The sequence below is a fragment of the Chiloscyllium plagiosum genome, chromosome 9, assembly GCF_004010195.1.
Source record: "Chiloscyllium plagiosum isolate BGI_BamShark_2017 chromosome 9, ASM401019v2, whole genome shotgun sequence".
Classification (NCBI taxonomy): domain Eukaryota; kingdom Metazoa; phylum Chordata; class Chondrichthyes; order Orectolobiformes; family Hemiscylliidae; genus Chiloscyllium; species Chiloscyllium plagiosum.
This window is the reverse complement of record NC_057718.1, coordinates 28,697,335-28,718,364: the sequence shown is the minus strand read 5'-3', so window position 1 is coordinate 28,718,364 and position 21,030 is coordinate 28,697,335. Positions and strand designations below refer to the sequence as shown.

The window sequence follows — 21,030 nt, the reverse complement described above, 5'->3', positions numbered from 1 at the left end:
GAGCTTGTACATTTTATTCAGGAGATAGAAAAATAATTTATTATCTGGAGGGAAATTTCAGAGTGCTTCAGTGTAGAAGTTCTGGGTGTCCTTGTATGTGAATCACAGAAAACTAGTATGCAGGCAAAGCATGTAATAAGGAAAGCAAATGGAATTTTGGTATTTATTGCTAAAGGAATGGAATATAAATGTAGGGAATCATAGAATCACACAGTGTGAAGAGGCCCTTCAGCCCATTGAGTCCATACCTGAAATGTTCCTACAACTGTATAAGGCATTAGTGCATCTGCACCTGGAGTATTGTGTACAGGTTTGGTCCCCTTACTTGAGGAGGGATAGAATTGCATTGGAGGCAGTTCAGAGGAGATTCACTAGATTGATTCCAGAGATGAGGTGTTTGTCTTATGAAGAGAAATTGAGCAGTTTAGGCTTACATTGTCTAGAATTTAGAAGAATGAGAGGAGATCTAAGTGAGTTAGATAAGATGCTAAAGGGGATTGACAAAATAGACATGAAGTTAATGATGGTATTGCTAGAGTGATTTTAAAAATCCATGAATATATAATGAAATAAATTATAATAAAATAATTTATGGAAAAAACTCAATGCCATAGATTCACCATTCCACTGGTGTAAGTTTCCAGGAAATTCTGGATCTTTCTTTGATCCTGACCTGACATCAATACATGCACAAATTCCAGCTGGGTCACTGCATTGTATTCACCAAAGTGGTTTTTTTTTCCATACAGTAACCCAATGGCACAGAATTAATGTTAATTTCTGTATCACTGGTACAGTGTTAAAGTACTGGTAAAAAGTTAACTCAACACAGACCTAAGACCAGAGCTGGAATCTTCCTGATCTTTATGTTCCATTTATAGTACCGAATGTTTTTGCTCAGCATGGAAATTAATTGATTAGGCAGTTATTGTAAGTATGTAGTGTTGGATTTCACCGTCAGTACTAAAGCAATGGCATTTACTGCTGACCTTAAAGGATGTCACGTACAAAGGTGTAGGTGTCCTGGTGGCATGGAGTTTTCCTTTCCCAACATTAGTTTAAATTTGGTGCTAGTCTGGGGGATCGCTCGGTATCCAACAACAATTATGTCATCAAGCAGTGAAAACATTTTCAGTCAGAAAACCAGAAAGTAACACTCATTTTAAATTTAAAGTTTTACATTTAACAAAAGAAATCCTAGGTGTCCACATATAAAATTGTTATAAAGGCTAAAATATTATATAGCATTACTTTTACTTTTTTTATATATTTTAAAACCTATCATATTTATCGTAATGGAGAAACTTGACATCTAACAAATATAAAATTATTCATTCAGGATCACTGAAGCTGTTTAGTAATAATTATCAACCTATTACACAATTAAAAACCTTATTACATTGTTTTTAAAAATGTGGCACTTTATCAGGAATTTTTACAGTGTGGCTAAAAGTGTAAGCATGGAAAGATTTGATTGTATTCAGGTGGAATCTCAGAAGTGCCTAAATTGTGAAACAGTGTAGAATCATGGGCTGCAGTCTCTGGATCTCTACCCTGGACTATGCAAGTGTGACCTCAACAGGTTATTGGCTATTTCAGAGGAGTTGTGACAGCAAATGTTGACAGTTTGAAGACAAATTCTACCGCAGAGCGCTTTGTGTTTAAAGGTGACCATACTTACTCTGCTTTCACTTTCCTTCGAATGCAATAGTAGAAAATTGGTAATGCCAGTAGAAGTAGCAGCAGTGGGAGTCCTATTCCCAATATCAGGCCCAATAGCAGTTTGTCCTTGTTGTCATACTCTGGATTGTTTGCTTGAAGATCAGCAAAAAAAATGTCAGAATAATACACACAAATATATTTTTATGAAATATTAGGAAGAAGTTTTGCTATCCATGATAAGACTTTTAGAATTCATAGTTAGAATGTAAAAACTGACACAACAGTTCATACATCACTTATTTCCCCGTTCTCTTAACCAGACCTAAGTTGCTTTTCATATACTAAAACCGATTATATAACCTCAGAACAAAATAACTATATTATGAAAATAGGAACCCAGAGACCAGGGATTCATAACACCACAGTGTCAGATAAATATAAAATGCTGCTACCAGTAAAAGTGATCATGACTCTTTAGTACTTTAGGAAAAGAAAAGCAACTAGTCTAGCCTACAAGTTTCTCTGGTCCAATATGTTTGATATTTAAATGCCCTTTGGAATAGTCCCTGTTATGTCACAAATTTCTGAAGGACAACTCAAGCATTGCTCCTGAGAAAAATCAAAGTCATTAACATGATGATATGTGTTGTATCTTAATAATTAGAATATTAATCTGCATATTATTAGAATGAAATCTCAGCATTTTGAAGCAGTTGCAACTGGAACATAGAAATAACAATATTGAATGAAAACTGCAAAATTACAAAGCTTTGGTAATGACAAGAGCCTGTATGCAGTTGACCCATGCAGTCAAAAATAAGCCTATTCAAATGGAAAAGATGGACTAAGGAAGAAGGTGAATTTAATATGAATAAATACAAAGTCATGTAAATTGGTACGCAATGTGATTTATAGCAGGAGTGAATAACGTATTGAGTTTTGCCTGGTTTTAGGAGGTTACTATGCCAAAGTATTGTATATAATACGAGGCAAACCCAATAAATGGAGTTTTATTGTGGTCACAAGGACATGGGCCGTCGCGCGATTTAGGACAAGAAGTCTGGCGAAGCCAACCTTGAGGTTTGGGAGCATCAATCTCCCATCTTTTATACTTTTGCGGAGTGGTGAGGCAGGTTGCACACAACATAAGCAGTGAGTTGCCAGTTAAAGGGGCAAGATTATAACCTGCTAAACAGCTTATTTATAGCTCAACTTTTTTCATTACTATTCAGCTACCTAGCTTACCAAACCCACCAAATAAACTGGATAGCAAGACTTCTTGCCATGAAAATCAGAACGGGTACCTGGTGACTTCAGCTCATCACTTGCTCCAAAGGATCTCCATGTTGCTTAGAACCATCCTATGGCAAGACCCACAAGCACCATCCACTTGCACTACTTGTCCACAGACATTGCCATCCAGTATTTGCCAACCCTTCAAGGCCATCAGAACAACTTTCTGAATGCTTGCAGGAAGATTAGGAGCACAGACCTGCATTTCAGAGTTTACTGGCAACTATCATTGAAAGGCTGCAACAAGGACACATTTACGGACTGGTATCCAGCTCAAGGATTGGCCCAGGTTGCCTCTCAGGGCCTTTCACTTGCTCTCTTACTGCTAGCTTACTTAGCACCTATCTACATGTGCACACCATCCATGCCTTGCTTTCCTTGCCATATCAAGTTGCGCAGTCATACAACTAGGCAGCATGCCTTACTGGTAGCAGTCCTCAGTCAAGGGCAAAGACTTCTTGCTGTGTGGCAGAGTGCTACGTCATTCTCAGACCTGCCAACATGTGCCAGCAAATTATGCAGCAAATGCACAGAGCAAATGCAGCAAGCAGCCACAGTTCAATGTCTTAGGGGAGTGGACCTCACTGAAGGCACCAATCAGTCAGGACAACATCCAATACCAGTCTAAGGCATTGGCAATGGTCAGATGTCCAGGTAGAGTGTTCTCAATCAGCTATGTCTCTGCAGACAGGAGAATGGATCACAGTCAGTTCTATGGCTCCATAGCAGCCAGCCCAAGGGGTAGGGGTTAATGTGATTGTATAATCCCCTGGTCAGGAGTCTCAGCACTTCTTCTCATCTGAGTCTGCCTGCTTTGGCTATTCAGGGTTGGGCCATGATCAGTCCTTTGGGTTTGTCCACAAAAACTAAGGGGAACGAGGAGTTGGGGTGACTAGAGCACTATTTCCTTGTGAAAGAGATTCAACATGTTATTCTCCATGATTAGGGGTTGAAGGCTATGAGAAAAGGACATGACAGTTGTGAAGGGGGCAACAGTATTGCCAATGGGGGGATATGGTAAAGCATAGATGGAAAGGGGGTGCAAGCAGAACAGATATTCACCCATGGTCAGGTGCACCTCAGCTTCAAGGGGAGAGAACTGTGTATGGCCACACCCGTCATACCCACCTCATATGCCAGGGGGTAAAAATGAGCAGGTGCAGAGTCATGCAGACAGGTCCTTCAGAGTAGTGTCCTACACCCAACCAATTTCAGCTACTTCATCAATGACCTTCACCCTTATCATAAAGTCAGAAATAGGATGTTCACTGATGATTGCACAATATTCAGCACCATTCGCAACTCCTCATATACTGAAGTAGCCCTGGTTCAAATACAACAAAATCTGGAGAATATCCAGACTTAGGGAAAGTAATAGTCATGCCACTCAAATGCTAGACAATGACCATCTCCAATAAGAGACAAACTAACCATTGCCCCATGACATTCAATGGCATTACCATCACTGAGTTCCCTACGATCAACATACTGGGTTACCATTGACCAGAACCTCAACTGGACTGGGCTAGCCAAATAAATACAATGGCTATAAGAGCAGGTCAAAGACATGAATGCTGAAGCAAGTAACACATCTCCGGACTCTCCAAAGCCTGTCCACCAAGTACAAGGCACAAATCAGGAGTGTGATGGAATATTCCCCATTTGTCTGGATGAATGCAGCCCCAACAATTCAAAAAACTTGACATGTTCCAGGACAAAGCAGCCTGCTTGATTGGCACTACATCTACAAGCATCCACTTCCTCCTCAGTAGCAGCAATGTGTACCATCTACAAGATACACTGCAGAAATTCACCAAAGATATTTTGCAGCACTTTCAAACCCATGACCACTTCCATCTAGATAGATAAAGGTAATAGATACACAGGAACACCACCATTTGCAAGTTCCCAACCAAGACACTCACCATCCTGCTTTTGAAATATATCACCATTCCTTCAGTGTGCTGACTCAAAATCTTGAATTCCCTCTCGAAAGGCATTGTGGGATAACTTGTACAACACACAGACTGCAGCAATTCAAGAAGACAGCTCACTACCATCTTCTCAAGGGCAACTAGAGGTAGGCAATAAATGCTGGCCAGCAAGTGATGCCAATATCCCATGAGTGAAAATAAACAAAAGGTTGGATCAGGACCTTGGGAAATGTAAGACCATATGACATAGGAGCGGAAGTAAGGCCATTCGGCCCATCGAGTCCACTCCGCATGGGTTTGTGTAAAGCCTATGGGGTTTTACACAAAGGGGATTTGGATATTTGGAGGCTCACTGATAGGCAGACATGGAGGCTGGAGGCCAGTTGCTGAAAAGTACTGCATGTCACCTTTTAACATGTTGAAAAGCAAAAGTTTACAATGGGGCCAAAAATGGCTGAGTCCACACTTGGAGCAGATGGGGTAAGTGATTCTATAAGTCCGGGATGAGGCTGTAAGTCCCACGAACGTGAGGCCCTTTAAAAGGAAATAAAATTACTCATAAGCTCGTGTATTGTACACCAACCAAACCTGTGGGGTTCCTCATCTCTGACCCTCTGAATGCATTGGCTACCTTTGCTGTGAACCTCCTGGCCACAAACAGCGCTGATTATTTCATTCACACCGAAAGATTTTTGGACATAGAGATTAATGAAAAAGATATAGGGTAATGTAATGTAGGACAAGGATCAAAGGTGTCAGCAGGATGCACTGCCCTGTATACGCCTTGTTCCTCTTGTTTTCACATGCTGCAGCAGGCTTTCAACACAGATATTGAAGTGAAGCAATATGCTGTAGCGGTAGTGTGTACTATCTGAAAGATGCACTAAAGAAATTCTACATAGAAATTCCTCTTCATCTCTTGTTAAATGTGAGAGCCCTTATCCTACAATTATTCTCTCTGGTCCTAGACCCACCCACATTCTACATCTACCCTGCCAAGTCATCTAAGAATCTTATGTCTTTCAGTAAGGTCACCTCTCTTTCTTCTGTATTTCAATGAGTACAGGTGCAATCTACACAGTCTTTCCTCTTAAAACTGTCTTTCCAAACCTGGTATTAGTGTCATGAATCTTCTCTGGACTCTCTCCAATGTCAGTATATCTTTCCTTAGATAAGGGGCCCAAAACTATTCACAGTATTCCAACTGTGGTCTGACGAGGGCCTTACATCATTTTAGCAAAACTCCCTACTTTTATAATCGATTCCCTTTAAAATTCATTTGCTGCCCCTGTTACTCACTGAATTTAGATGTTAGCTTTTTGTATTTCATGGACAAAGATTCATAAATCTCTTTATTCGGTGTTTTTTTTGCAGTCTTTCTCTACTTAATTAATATTCAGCTTCTCTATTCTTCCTCACATTTCCCACATTATATTTCACCTTCTAAACGTTTGCCCAATCACTTAACCTTGTCCACATCCCTCTGCAGATACTTTGTGTCATACTCAACATTTGCCTTCCCATCTATTTTTGTATCATCCACAAAATGTACAAAGCTGATATTACTTTCACTTTCCTCATCCAAGTAATTAATGTATATTGTAAATAATTGTGGCACAGCACTAGTTTCAGGCTGCCAACTTGAAAATGGCCCCCTTATTGCAAACTCTTCTATTAGTTAGCCAATCCTCTATCCACGCTAATATACTGGCTCCAACACCACGGGCTTTATCTTATTATCTTATAAATGTGTGGTTCCTTATCAAATGTCTTTTGAAAATCCAAAAATATGTTATATCCAGGTGCTTCCCCTTCATCTTTGCAGCTTGTTAACTCTGGAACAAATTTTAATAAATTTCTCAGGCATAATTTCCACTTCATGAAGCCATGCTGACTGTTTGATCATATTATGCATTTGTAAATACTCTGCTATTACATCTTTTTTGTTACATCTATTACACCTAATATTTTCCCGATAACAGCCATTAAGCTAACTGCCTTTTTTTTTGTCTTCTTCCCTTTTTGTTCAATAAAGGTGTCCACATTAGCAGTTTTCCAATCATCTGGGACTTTCCACAGTCTCAGGATCCTGGAAGTTTACTGCCAATGCATTCACTATCTCTGGCACTATTTCCTTTAATATCCTAGGACTCATCCCATCAAGTCCAGGAAACATATCTGTCTTTAGCCCCAATAATTTTCATAACATTTTTTCTATAGTGGTAGTTATTATATTCATTTCCTCTCTTCTGTACTACCATTCTAGATTGGAAACGGTTACAGAGAGTGGTGAACTCAGCCCAGACAATCACAAAGGCCAGCCTCCCATCGATATAATCCATCTACCAGGCCCACTGTCAAGGAAAGGCTGCCAGCATTCTCAAAGATCCATCCCACCCTGGCAATGTTTTTCTACAATCTCGACCATTGGGGAGAAGATACAGAAGCCTGAACACACAGCCGGTTTCGAAACAATTTCTACCCTACTGTTAGAATACTGAATGGACTCACAAACTCTTAGCATTCGCCTGTACTTGTGTTTTTGTTTTTGCCGCTGTTTACCTATTATTTACCTATCTATGCTACTTAACTCTGTGATCTGATTGTATTACTCGCAAGACAAAGCTTTTCACTGTGTCTTGGTACACGTGACAATAAATTCAATTCAATTCAATTCAATTCCTATTGTCACTTGATTATTTATTAATTTTGGGATGTCTTCCACTGTTAAGGCTGATGTAATGTATTTATTAACTCCTCTGCTATTTCCTAGTTTCCCATATTACTTCCCCAGCTTTATTCTTTAAGAAGGTCTAAATTCGCTTTGGCTTCTCTTTTCCTCTTCATAGGGAACTCTATGGAATCTCTTATGGTTGGTCTTGATATTACCTGCAAGTTTACCCTCAAAGCTTATTTTCTCCCTTTCCTTGGTGGTCTTTGATTGGATTTAAAAATTTTCACAATCCTCTGGCTTACTAGTCGTCTTTCCCACATATGTGGCTTTTCTTTCAATTTGGTGCTTTCTTTAACTTCTATGGTTAATCATGGTTGGCTTCTCCCCTTCCTAGTATTCTAAGGGAAGGGGGTAAAATAGAAAAGCGCTAGTGGTAGGGGACTCAATAGATAGATGGATTGACAGGAGAGTTTGTGGTCAGGAACGGGATTCCAAGAAGGTATGTTGCCTCCCCGGTGCCAGGGTCCGGGATGTCACCGATCGGGTTTACAAGATTCTGAAGGGGCAGGGTGAGCAGCCAGAAATCGTGGTACATATTGGCACCAATGATATAGCCAGGAAAGGGATTGAAGATCTGAAAAGTGAGCTAGGTTGGAAGCTGAAGAGCAGGACGAGTAGAGTAGTGATCTCAGATTTGCTACCGGTGCCACAAGATAGTGAGATGAGGAACAGTCAGTGAATGCAGCTTAACACCTGGCTGCGAGGCTGGTACAGGAGGGAGGGCTTCAGATATCAGACCATTGGGGGAAGTTGAGACCTGTACATGAAGGATGGGTTGCACCTGAACTGGAGGGGCACAAATGTCCTGGGTGGTAGGTTAGCTCATATGATTTGGGAGGATGTAAACTAGTTTGGCAGGGGGGGTGGAAATCAGAGCCACATGTCTGAGAGGGGGTCAGTTGCAGGTGAGGCAGTGACAGGATGTATTAGAACATAGAACATAGAACATTACAGCACAGTACAGGCCTTTTGGCCCGCATTGTTGCGCCGCCCTGTCATACTAATCTGAAGCCCATCCCACCTACACTATTCCATGTACATCCATGTGCCTATCCAATGACGACTTAAATGCACTTAAACTTGGCGAATCTACTACTGTTGCAGGCAAAGCATTCCATACCCTTACTACTTTCTGAGTAAAGAAACTACCTCTGACATCTGTCTTATACCTATCTCCCCTCACTTTATAGTTGTGTCCCCTCATGCTTGCCGTCTCCATACTTTGAAAAAGGCTCTCCCTGTCCACCCTATCTACCCTCTGATTATCTTGTATGTCTCTATTAAGTCACCTCTCAACCATTTTCTCTCTAACGAGAACAGCCTCAAGGCCCTCAGCCTTTCCTCATAAGACATTCCTTCCTTACCAGGTAACATCCTAGTAAATCTCCTCTGCACCCTTTCCAAAGCTTCCACATCCTTCTTATAATGCGGTGACCAGAGCTGTACACAATACTCCAAGTGTGGCCGTACCAGAGCTTTGTACAGCTGCAGCAAAACCTCCTGGTTCCGGAACTCAATCCCTCTATTAATAAAGGCCAAAACACTGTATGCCTTCTTAACAACCCTATCAATCTGGGTGGCAACTTTTAGGGTTCTGTGTACATGGACACCGAGATCTCTCTGTTCATCTGCACTCCTAAGAATCTTACCATTAGCCCAGTACTTTGCATTCCAATTACTCCGTCCAAAGTGTATCACCTCACACTTGTCCACATTAAACTCCATTTGCTACCTCTCAGCCCAGCTCTGCATCCTATCTATGTCTCTCTGCAACCTACTACATCCTTCGTCACTATCTAATTGAATCTATCAGGAAGGTTTCTCACACGATGAAACAAAGGGATCAGTTAAAGTGTGTCTACTTTAATGCAAGGAGTGTCCGAAATAAGAGTGACAAACTTAGATCATGGATCAGTACTTGGGGCTATGATGTTGTGGCATAACGGAGACATGGGCTTCACAGGGGCAGGAATGGTTGCTTGATGTTCCAGGGTTTAGATGTTTAAAAAGAACAGGGAGGATGAAAAAATAGGAGGGGGTGTAGCATTGCTAATCAGAGAATGCATCATAGCTATAGAAACGAAGGTTGTTGAGGAAGGTTTGTCGACTGAGTCAGTATGGGTGGAAGTTAGGAACAGCAAGGGAACAGCCACCATATTGGGGGTTTTCTACAGACTACTTAATAGCAATAGAGAGATTGAAGATCTCATAGGCGGACAGATTCTTAAAAAATGCAGAAGTAGCAGGGTTGTTGTTATGGGTGATTTCAACTTTCCCAATATCGACCTCCTAAGTGCAGATGGTTTGGGTGGATCCATTTTTGTCAGGTGTGTTCAGGAGGGTTTCCTTACTCACTATGTAGGCAGACCGATGAGGGGAGAGGCCATTTTGGATTTGGAGCTCAGCAACAGGTGTCAGATCTCGCAGTGGGAGAGTGCTTTGGTGAAAGTGATCACAACTGCCTCACATTTAGCATAGCCTTGGAGAGTGAAAGGAGCAGTTACCGAGGGAAGATATTTAATTGGAAAAAAAGGAAATTATGACGCTATCAGACAGGAGTTGGGAAGTACAGACTGGGAGCAATTTTTCCACAGAAAGGACACAGCAGACATGTGGAGAATGTTTTAAGGAGCAGTTGTTGCGAGTGATGCATGAATTTGTTCCTCTGAGACAGGTAAGAAGGGGTAAGATTAAGGAACCTTGGATGATGAGAACAGAGAAACTTCTCATCAAAAAGAAGAAGGCAGCTTACGTAAGGTGGAGGAAGCAAGGATCCAGCACAGCTTTAGAGGATTACAGACTTGCTAGAAAGGAGCTCAGAAATGGTCTGAGGAAAGCCAGGAGGGGGCATGAAAAAGTCTTGGCAAGAAGGAATAGGGAGAACCCAAAGGCATTTCACTCATACGTGAGGAATATGAGAATGATCAGGGATAGGGGAGGGAACTTGTGCGTGGAGTCTGAGCAGATAGGGGAAGTCCTAAATTAGTTTTTTTGCTTCGGTTTTCCCCAAGGAAAGGAAACTTGTTGTAAATGAAAACTTAGAGGAGCTGGGATACAGTCTTGACCAGATCAAGATTGATGAAGTTAATGTGCTGGAAAGTTTGGGAAACATTAAGATTGATAAGTCCCCAGGGCCAGACCAGATTTATCCTAGGGTGATCCAGGAAGCGAGAAAGGAGGTTGCTAAGCTGCTGGCAAGGATATTTGCCTCTTCCCTCTCCACAGGAGTCGTACTGGAGGATTGGAAGGAGGCAAATGTTATTTCTCTTTTCAAGAACGGTAATAGGGAAATCCCTGGCAATTACAGACCCATCAGTCTTACGTCTGTGGTCAGCAAAGTTTTGGAAAGAATTCTGAGGGATAGGATTTATGACTAATAGGCAAAGCATAGTGTGATTAAAGGCAGTCAGCATGGCTTTGTGAGGGGAAGGACATGCCTCACAAATCTTATTGAGTTCTTTGAGGAGGTGTCAAGAAAGGTTGGCGACAGTCGAGCAGTGGCTGTGGTGTATATGGACTTCAGCAAGGCATTTGATAAGGTTTCCCATGGTAGGTTCATTCATAAAATCAGGAAGTATGGGATACAGGGAGATTTGGCTATCTGGATTCAGAATTGGCTGGCTGACAGAAGGCAGAGAGTGGTTGGAGGTGGAAAGTATTCTGCCTGGAGGTCAGTGTTGAGTGGGGTCCTGCAGGGCTGTGTTCTAGGGCCTCTGCTCTTTGTAGTTTTTATAAATGACTTGGTTGAGGAGGTTGAGGGGTGGGTTAGTAAATTTGCAGATGACACAAAGGTTGGAGACGTCATCAATAGTATAGAGGGCTACTGCAGGCTACAGCGCGACATAGACAGGCTGCAGAGCTGGGCTGAGAAATGGCAGATGAAGTTCAACCTGGGTAAATTGGAACTGATGTATTTTGGAAGGTCGAATTCGAATGCTGAATACAGGATTAAAGACAGGATTCTTGGATGTGTGGAGGAACTGAGGGATCTCAGTGTGCAAGTACATAGATCCTTCAAAGTTGCCACCCAAGTGGATAGGGTTGTTAAGAGAGCATATGGTGTTTTGGCTTTCATTAATAGGGGAATGAGTTTAAGAGCCGCGAGGTTTTGCTGCAGCTCTACAAATCCCTGGTGAGACCACGCTTGGAATATTGTGTCCAGTTCTGGTCGCCCTACTATAGGAAAGATACAGAGGCTTTGTAGCTTGAGTCACTGAATGAATGAATGAAGTTTGATTCAATGAATGAATGAATGTAGTTTTGTTCACTGAATGAATGATTAAAGATTGTTTCACTGAGTGTAAGAATACAGTTTGATTCACTGAATGAATGAATGTATTTTGTTTCACTGATTGAATGAGTGAAGTTTGTTGCATTGAAGAAGGTTTACCAGGATGCTACCTGGACTGGAGGGCTTGCCTCATGAAGAAAGGTTGGATAAGCTCGGACTTTTCCTTCTGGAAAAAAGGAGGTAGAGAGGAGACCTGATCGAGGTATACAAGGTAATGAATGGAATAGATAGAGTCAATAGCCAGAGACTCTTCCCCAGGCAGGATTGACTGGTATGAGAAGTCATAATTTAAAGATATTAGGAGGAAGGTATAAAGGAGACGTCAGAGGTAGGTTCTTTATGCAGAGAGTTGTGAATGCATGGAATGCATTGCTTGCTGTGGTGGTGGAAGTAGAGTCATTAGGGACATTTAAGCAATTGCTGGACATGCACATGGATAGCAGTGAGTTGAGGGGTGTGTAGGTTAAGTTACTATATTTTACATTAGGATTAAATGTCGACACAACGTCGTGGGCCAAAGGGTCTGTTCTGTGCTGTACTTTTCTATGTTCTATATTCTATGTTCTTCTTGCTCACTCAGTAAACAGCCAGTTGCATGCTTAACTGCAGTGCTGCAAACTCAGGGCAAAGGCCCATTGCCTCCTACATCACCTGTCTGCCCCTCCTGTTCCTCCCTGTGCAAGTTGATAAAGTTATAAGAATATTAGAACCAGGAGCAGGAGTAGGCCGTCTGGTCCTTTGAGCCTGCTCCGCCATTCAATGAGGTCATGGCTGATGTTTTCATGGCCTAAACTCCACTTACCCACCCTCTCAACATAACCCTTAATTCCTTTGCTGTTCAAAAAAATATCTATCTTAGCTTTAAAAACATTTACTGAGGAAGCCTCAACCACTTCCCTGGGCAGGGAATTCCACAGATTCACAACCCTCTGGGTAAAGAAGTTCCTTCTCAATTCAGTCCTAAATCTGCTTCCGCTAATTTTAAGGCTATGCCCTCTTGTCCTAGTTTCACCCGCCAGTGGAAATATCCTCTCTACTTCTATCTTACCTATTCCCTTCTTAATTTTAAATGTTTCTTCAGATCCCCCCTTATTCTTCTAAATTCCAATGAATATAATCCCACTCTACTCAGTCTCTCCTCATAAGCCAACCCCCTCAACTCTGGAATCAATCTAGTGAACCTTCTCCACACCTCTTCTCATGCCAGTACATCCTTTCTCAAGTAAGGAGACCAAAACTGCACACAGTACTCCAGGTGTGGCCTCACAGCACCCTATACAGCTGCAACATAACCAGACCAACCTTCTGCGATTCATACACAAGGGCATCCAGGTCCCTCTACACAGCAGCATGCTGCAATTTCTTACCATTTAAGTAATAGTCCTTTTTACTGTTATTCCTACCGAAATGGATTACTTCACATTGATTAACATTGTACTCCATTTGCCAGATCTTTGCCCATTCACTTAAACTATCTAAGACCTTTGCAAACTTTCAGAGTCCTCTGCACACTTTGCTGTACCACCCATCTTAATGTCATCTGCAAACATTGACACATTATACGTGGTCCCCAACTCCATATCATCTATGTAAAGTGTGAACTCATCCCTGATTGCTGACTCTATTTGGTCCTCTCCAGCCTGCCTGGAGTTGAGCACAAACAGCCTTATTCAGTGTCAAGAAGCAAGCAGCCTCAAGGTCAGTTTAGATGCAATCACCCATAGCCCAAGATACTGTAGACTGGTAACTCAGTGTGCAGGTAGCAGCATTGGCTTAGAAGTCACCACTTTACTACTGATGGCCAATAAATGCTGGGCTAGCCAGTGTAGCCCAGATTCTAATCAAAAATAACATGTTGTCTTGCTTGTCTTTGAATAAATTAAGTTCCTACTGTAGCACAATTGGGATTCCACTTCAGCACTTCGATTACAAATGCACTTGAAGCCACCGTAGGTGTTCTCACACAGAGCAGTAGCATGACAGTTCGCTTCACCACTGATACATTCATTTACATCTGGAAAACATAAGAAAAATCAACATAGTTTTAATATTAAGTGTAGCCATGCTAAGTTAACATTAACTTGCCTCATGGCAAAATTTAAAGAAGTAGTAAGTTTTATCCTTGCTTTTGGTCAACATCAAGGTCTCCTCTCATCCAACATCACCTAAAGAATAAATAACTTACTTCTAAATTTTCTAAAGATCTTGTTGTGCAGAATGCAGTTACTGTCACTTTTCAGGTAAATGCAGCAACTGTACCAAAGCAGTTCATGGTAATCAAAAAATATTTTGTGTTCTTTCAGAGAGATGAGACAAAGCATTGTATAAAAAGATGTAGACACAATTAAAGCCTACAGAAATAAAGGGACAGTAGCAGACGGTAAAAATGGGCACTTATTCTCGATTAGAAGTAATGTAGACATGTGTGAAGTGATACAATTTCGAGGGAAAATTGCGGTGAAACAACTTAAACTAAATGAATTAAATGAAGAAACAGGGATACCTTTAGTGCATATACTCAAGACTTTCACAGTAGCAGGATAAGTTCAAAAAGCTGCTTTTTAACCAGCCTACGGAATTATTGGCTCCTTTAATAGAGGAACGGACCTAGATTTTCATTCCTGAAGCTGATATGCAGAATCAAGAAGATTGCCAGCTTGGAAGGGGAAATAGTCCCAAGCAGCTGGAATTTCATTCCTGTGGGTGTGTGCGTGCCAGAGTTGGGCCTACCACCTCAGAAACAGTTCAGAGGCAGTCAGCACCAAGTTGGGCTGATTTAAGGACCTGCCCGAGTGTTCTGGGACCTTGTTCCAATTGTAATGAAAGTAGTTAATACTTCTACCCTGCACTCCTCAAATTCCCTCATCTCCCATCTGCTTCATATGTCAATTCATGCCTCTATGCACCCCCATGACCTCTCATATCCTCAATGTCAATCTATCCCCCTCTACTCATCCCCATGGCCCCAAAATGCTTCCCATGCAAAGCTATGACCTCATTTATCTCCATAACCTCTTCGAGCCCCCAACCAACTTTAGTGCAAACTCATGCATATCAATGACCCATCTACCACCATTTGACCATCTATCTTCCATGCCAACTCACCGAATAACCACCATTGCCAGATATTAGAGACCATGCTAAGCAAAATAAATTTCCAAGTATTTGTTGAAGAAATCACTGTATTCCCATTAAAGGAAAACTCTAATTGAGTTTTAAAGACCAAAAAACCCTTTAAAGACCAAGAATGCTTTCTTTTATTGATATCCACATATCAAATAAATGAATCTCCTAATATCCTTTTGGAGCTAGCAATCAAACTATGAACGTACTGGTCTCTCCCGTCTCTCCAACTGTGATAATGAGAGATTGTGGAAGCAATCAAGCAATAACAATGTTATAATATCACTCAGCCTTATGATTAACAAACACCCATTGAAACTGCAAGCTGACTTTTTTTAACTTCAATATATAGAAGGATATTTATATTCAAATTTAACAGGCAGGAGATTCAACTAACTTAGTTCCATAGGGCTTAATAATCTTTTATATGTATTCATGCCTCTTCTTAAAAATCATAAGTCACACACTGTGGGAAATAAACCTTCAGCAAAAATGGGCTCTGTTTAAATTCAGCACTTTTTTGCATTTAATTTGACCTAAATTTTAATTTAGTTTCAATGCTCCAGTTATATTTGGGTTTCCCTGAATGTGTGAATTACATCACACCCCTTTTCTTCCCCAAACCCCACTACCTCTGGTGATACAGAAGATGTTACAAATGGGGTTGGGTCTTTCAGATCCAGGCTTCCAGAGTCTCCATGAAAATCCTCACTACGCAGTAAAGAAAACAAGAAAGTAATGCACCAGTTCAGCTTCAGTGCTCAATTCTGGACACTATAGTTTAGGAAGGATCGCAAAGCCTGAGAGGGGGTGTAGAAGAGATTTGCTTGCATATTATTGGGAATGAGGAATTTCGTTTATGTGAAGAAACTGGAGAAATTGATTATTCTCCTTATGGCAAAGGAGGTTAAGAGTAGACTTGATAAAGAAGATGAAAGTCATAATCATAAATCACTGTGGATCACAACCTCTAATTTCATCTTTGTCCTGTGTACTTTTGTTTGTTTCTCTTTTCTCAGTTGTTCACAGCATTTCAGTGTTGCTAGTTAGGTAAGCATTTACTGCCGTTCCCTAACTGTCCTTAAGAAAGTGGTTGTGGTGAGCTGTCCTTTTGCTGGGTTGAACTTTGTCCTTGTTCTTCCTTTATCTCTTCATGTTGCATTCAAATAGATTTTATGTAACAATTCATGTCTCACTAGGACACAGCCTCTGATTTTCACTGCTGAGCCCGAACTGCTGAGCTTTTCAAACTGTTTTTCAGATTTCTAACGCTTTGCTTTTGTGTTGTGAAGTAATTGTGAAGCATTTTGATAGAGTAAATAAGGGTAAGTTGTTTTTTGTGGTATCAGAGTTTGTAACCTGAGGATACAGATTCAAGGCCATGTGGCAAAAGAACTAGGGACAACATGAGATTTTTTTTGTAGCAAGTTGTTACTGGATCTCTGGATTGCTGCTTGAAAAGATACCAGAAGATTCAGTGATAACTTTCCAAAGGATATTGATTAATACACAAAGATAAATAATTAACAGGCTTTGGGGAAGATGTAGGGAAATGGAATTGGATTGTACTTAAGACTATAAGATTTAGGAGCAGAAAGAGACCATTTGGCCCATTAAGTCTGCTCTGTCATTTGAGCATGGCTGATATGTTTCTCAACTCCATTCTCCTGTCTTCGCCCCATAACTATTGATTCCTTCACTATTAAGAACCTATCTATCTCTGTCTTTAATACACTCAATGACTTGGCCTTCCAAAGCCATCTGTGGCAATGAGTTCCACTGATTCACCACACTCTGGCTGAAGACATTGCTCCTCATCTCAGTTCTAAAGGGTCATCCAACTCCATATTCAAAGAACAGGCACAGATGCAGTGGATTGCTTATATGCCAGTAATGCTCTATCTCCAGTGATTGAATAGTTTTGCCTCTTGGCATCCATTGCTAAAGGTCCTCTGGATCATAAAATAAGGCATGTCTGTAAAGGAGATAGAGCACATCAAATAATGGGCAAACCAAAATTCTATGTGTTTGGATTTCTTGGTAGCTTGGTTCGGAGACTTTGAATTTTGTTGATGGATTTCTGGACACGTCAGATATTTGGTTAAGTTAAGTAAAATGCTTTTTTATGTAAATATAGTTGTAAAATTTGTTATTATTGTGAGTGAGTTTGTAAAAGGTGTGAAGGAAGAAATGATAGTACTAGCTGAGAGATGCAAGATTCTCTTCTACATGATACTCTGCATACAGAAACTGATTTGTGATGTATTTACAAGTTTGAGAAATGCTGGACTGAATTTCTGGGCCTTGCTAATACAGTCAGTTCTTCTAGAACACAATGGTTGCATTCTTGTGCAACCCCGCGTTATAGAAAAATTGTGCTTTAGAAACAGCGCTTAAAGTGTTGGTGATGTAATCGCTTTACAGCCAACACACGTTTTAAACATTAGAAATAATATCCCCCATTGGACGGCACGGTGGCACAGTGGTTAGCACTGCTGCCTCACAGCGCCAGAGACCCAGGTTCAATTCCCGTCTCAGGCGACTGACTGTGTGGAGTTTGCACATTCTCCCCGTGTCTGCGTGGGTTTCCTCCAGGTGCTCCGGTTTCCTCCCACAGTCCAAAGATGTGCAGGTCAGGTGAATTGGCCACGCTAAATTGCCCGTAGTGTTAGGTAAAGGGGTAAATGTAGGGGAATGGGTGGGTTGCGCTTCGGCGGGGCGGTGTGGACTTGTTGGGCTGAAGGGCCTGTTTCCACACTGTAAGTAATCTAATCTAATTCAGCAAGGGTCTGAAAATTGAGAGACTGGCTGGTGTGTTGACTTTCCAACCCAGTCCCCACCATTTACCATTTTGGCTGCTGTGGCTTCACTACCCAGGAAGATCAGCTACACTGACAGGATTGATAATTATAGCAGGGATTAAGGAGGCTGACTGGGATTTTCCAGTTGGCCACCAATTTCCTGATTAAATTCAGAAAGAGGGGCAAATCAACCACCTGGAAGCAAGCACCCAGATGCAGTTTGGGGTACCAGTTCTCGCGCCACATCCACAGTCCTTCCCCACATATCTGGTTGGAGGTGGAAGCAAATATGCTCTCGGTAAAAGAGTCAACCTTCTTTTTCTTCCTGGGAACCTTTCACTGCCCTTATTCATTTGTATCTATATAGTCCACACCATATTTTATTTCATAAATCTGCATTGCTCAAATAGTATCTTCCTCTTTAAGGCAGGACAGCTTTTGCAATCTGCTGTTTGTGTGCCCCAGTGGGATTGTTCATAATTATTTAAAGAGACAGACTGACAGAGTGTTGTTCAACATACTGGTCTTTGCTACATTTATACAATTCTGGGTGTTAGACGACTGTAATCCTTTTATTAAATCAATCTTCTCCCACACATCAAAGTTGAATTGCCAACTTGGCCCCCAAAATACACTGCGTTATATGAGTGGTTCCCACATGCACTCCCTTCACTGCAATATAAGGAGTCAGGAGACTGGAGAATAGCCATCCCAATAAGAACATGTGAACTTGTCCAGTGTACATGTTTGATGCTTGACTTCTGTAAAGACAGTAAAAGAGAGCTTTCTTGAGCCCTCCCAGTTGGATTTGGTATGTCAGAGGTGAAATGAGCTATATAAATCAGCTATATAAATGCAAATTCTTTCTAAGCTGCTGACCATGATTTAGAAAAGCAAGTTTGGAGGAACAAACAGAGGGAAATCCATTAATTGACTGACCTGGATAACTGGATGAAAAGTATGGAAAATGTTTTATAACCTCGCATTGTTACAGTTTAACTTGATTCATTGATTAAATGTGGAGAAAGAAAAATCAATGTTATCAGATAGGAAGCATCCAATTTTTTTACATTCATTGATACCATTAAAGAAAAACAAAGAAGACTTTTCATTTTTACAAACAGGCAAAAATGTACCTTCTACTGAAACTGATGGATCAGCTTCGTTGTATTCAGCAACTTGAATCAAGAAGTCTTGAATAAACCAATGAGGAGTATCACTAGAAACATTCACTCGATATTCAGCTGATGGACCTCCACCTGGGAATGACTTCAGACTAAGATTATAAAATTTATTCTCAAATCCTTGGGTCAAAATTTTATTTAGCTGTAAATATAAACAAAAAAAAACTAGAATGAAGTTTAAACAATAGTTCTTTCTTTTCATATCATCAATGGTGTTTCATTATTTTACAAATCTGTTGGGTTAACAACAGCACCCAGACTACGGTAGGTGTGACAAGGTTCAATATTAATGCATTTTCCTGCTCCTTTTCTGAAGCTACAGTCTCTGTTTTAACAAATTACAAATTACATGCCATGGTGTAATTTAATGCTCCCCACCAGAAAGCTATTTAATCTGACAGGAGTGTGTGTGATGGTGATCCCAGTGCCTTTCATCCTCCACTTGATTATATCCAAGTCAAGAAGATTTGTGCATGAGCCACTCAAGAGCACCATCTTGCTGCATCAGGCAGTGCCTGGGTGAGTCACTATGTTGAAAAGCATGCCTTGGGGGACTTTGCTTGCAGGTTCCTGTGAGATGGGGTGCAGAGCTTTGTTCCAGTGATGCTGACAGCAATACAGAGCTGCTGGCTTCTGATTAGCCAGTAGTTCTCATGTGTCACAAAGCTAGTCCATTTTTTGGCTCAAGGATACTCTATCCTTGATTTTTTTTCAGAGGAGTACAGAGATGAAAAGAATTTTCAGAGGCTTTTGTATATGTGTAAACAGATGAGACTTCAGGCCAAAGTGGTCATGTTTTAGAAGTGACCTGTATAAAGAAAGCTGAGCTGAGTAATTTAGTTCAGTCTTGAGCTGGTTGGAAGTTCAACAGGGAACTGTGTGGAAACTCTCTCTCTCTTTCTGCCCTTCAACTTCAACCTATAAGTATGTGCTCCATTCCAATTGATTTTTAAAGAGAGTTTGCTTATTGAGACTGTTGTGTATATTCAGAACAGCATAATTAAGTCTAATTGGATTGGCTGAGTTCTGTAGGGGTTCTCTATTCTGTTTGTTGTGTTTCATTGTGTAATTTTGTGATTAAATTTTTGCCTGTTTTAATATCTAGTCTTCAACCTAGCTAACTTAATCCAGATAATTTTCACTGTACACTTACCAAAAGAAATTGCAAAGATATGGTCTGAGCTAAACATTAAGAATGTTTTGAGTGGTCTGGCTTAGTCCATAACAGATTGAGGGCTCTTTGTGGGATTTTAACCAGCAAGTGGGAGGTGCTAATGTCTTTATTTCAGGTGTTGGTTTGGTTGGATAGACAAAGCTTAGGATAGGAATGGTTCTTTCAGTCGCCAAACGTTTTCTGGAAGTTTTGAATTTGGAAGTTTTGCAAAGGGTTGATAAGACCAAGTTGAAAAATTAGCAGAGAAGCTGGAATTGGAACTGCCTGCTTCTGTGAGGAAAGGAGAGATATTTACAGCAACAGCTCAGCATTTAAACTTGCTTGACAAACCATCAGAATCTATAGAGATGGCGAGAATTCAATTGCACATGAAGCAGCTTGAGTTAGAGGCGAGAGATAAGGAAAGGGCAGCAGAAATGAAACAGTTTGAGTTACGCTTAAACGCAGAAGAGAGGGGGAAAGAGAAAGCAGTAGAACAGAGAGAAAAAGAGAGAGCAGCAGAAGAGAGGGAAAAAGATAGAGCAGAGTAAGAAAAAGATGGTTTGAACTTCAAAAACTGACACATAAAAAAGAAAGTCAGGAGACAAAGGCTGAGGGTAGGCTCAGTGAGGAAGAGACTGAGGATGAGCAAGTCCCTGGTAGTCAGAAGCCTAGTGAGAAACTGTTTTAGGATGTTCAAGCATTGCCTAAAGTTGATGAGAAGGATGTGGAAGCCTTTTCATCTCATTTGAAAAGGTGGCTAAACAAATGCAGTGGTCAGTGGCAACATGGGTTTTGTTGACCTAAACAAAACTGGTAAGTAGGGCTAGTGAGGCATTTGCATCCCTATCAGAG

At 40.9% G+C, this 21,030-nt stretch overlaps 1 protein-coding gene across 1 annotated transcript in view; it reads right to left on the bottom strand.

Annotated features, from left to right (window-relative positions):
- Nucleotides 1-1,677: 1,677 nt before the first annotated feature.
- si:ch73-105b23.6 (fibrillin-2) overlaps nucleotides 1,678-21,030 on the bottom strand; it is a 134,914-nt gene continuing 115,561 nt past the window's right edge. Inside the window, exons 23-25 of the mRNA XM_043696763.1 lie at nucleotides 18,975-19,164; nucleotides 13,806-13,928; nucleotides 1,678-1,814 (exon numbers count right to left, since the gene is read on the bottom strand). Of these exons, the coding sequence (XP_043552698.1) occupies nucleotides 1,678-1,814; nucleotides 13,806-13,928; nucleotides 18,975-19,164 (450 nt within the window). The remainder of the gene's footprint in view (nucleotides 1,815-13,805; nucleotides 13,929-18,974; nucleotides 19,165-21,030) is intronic.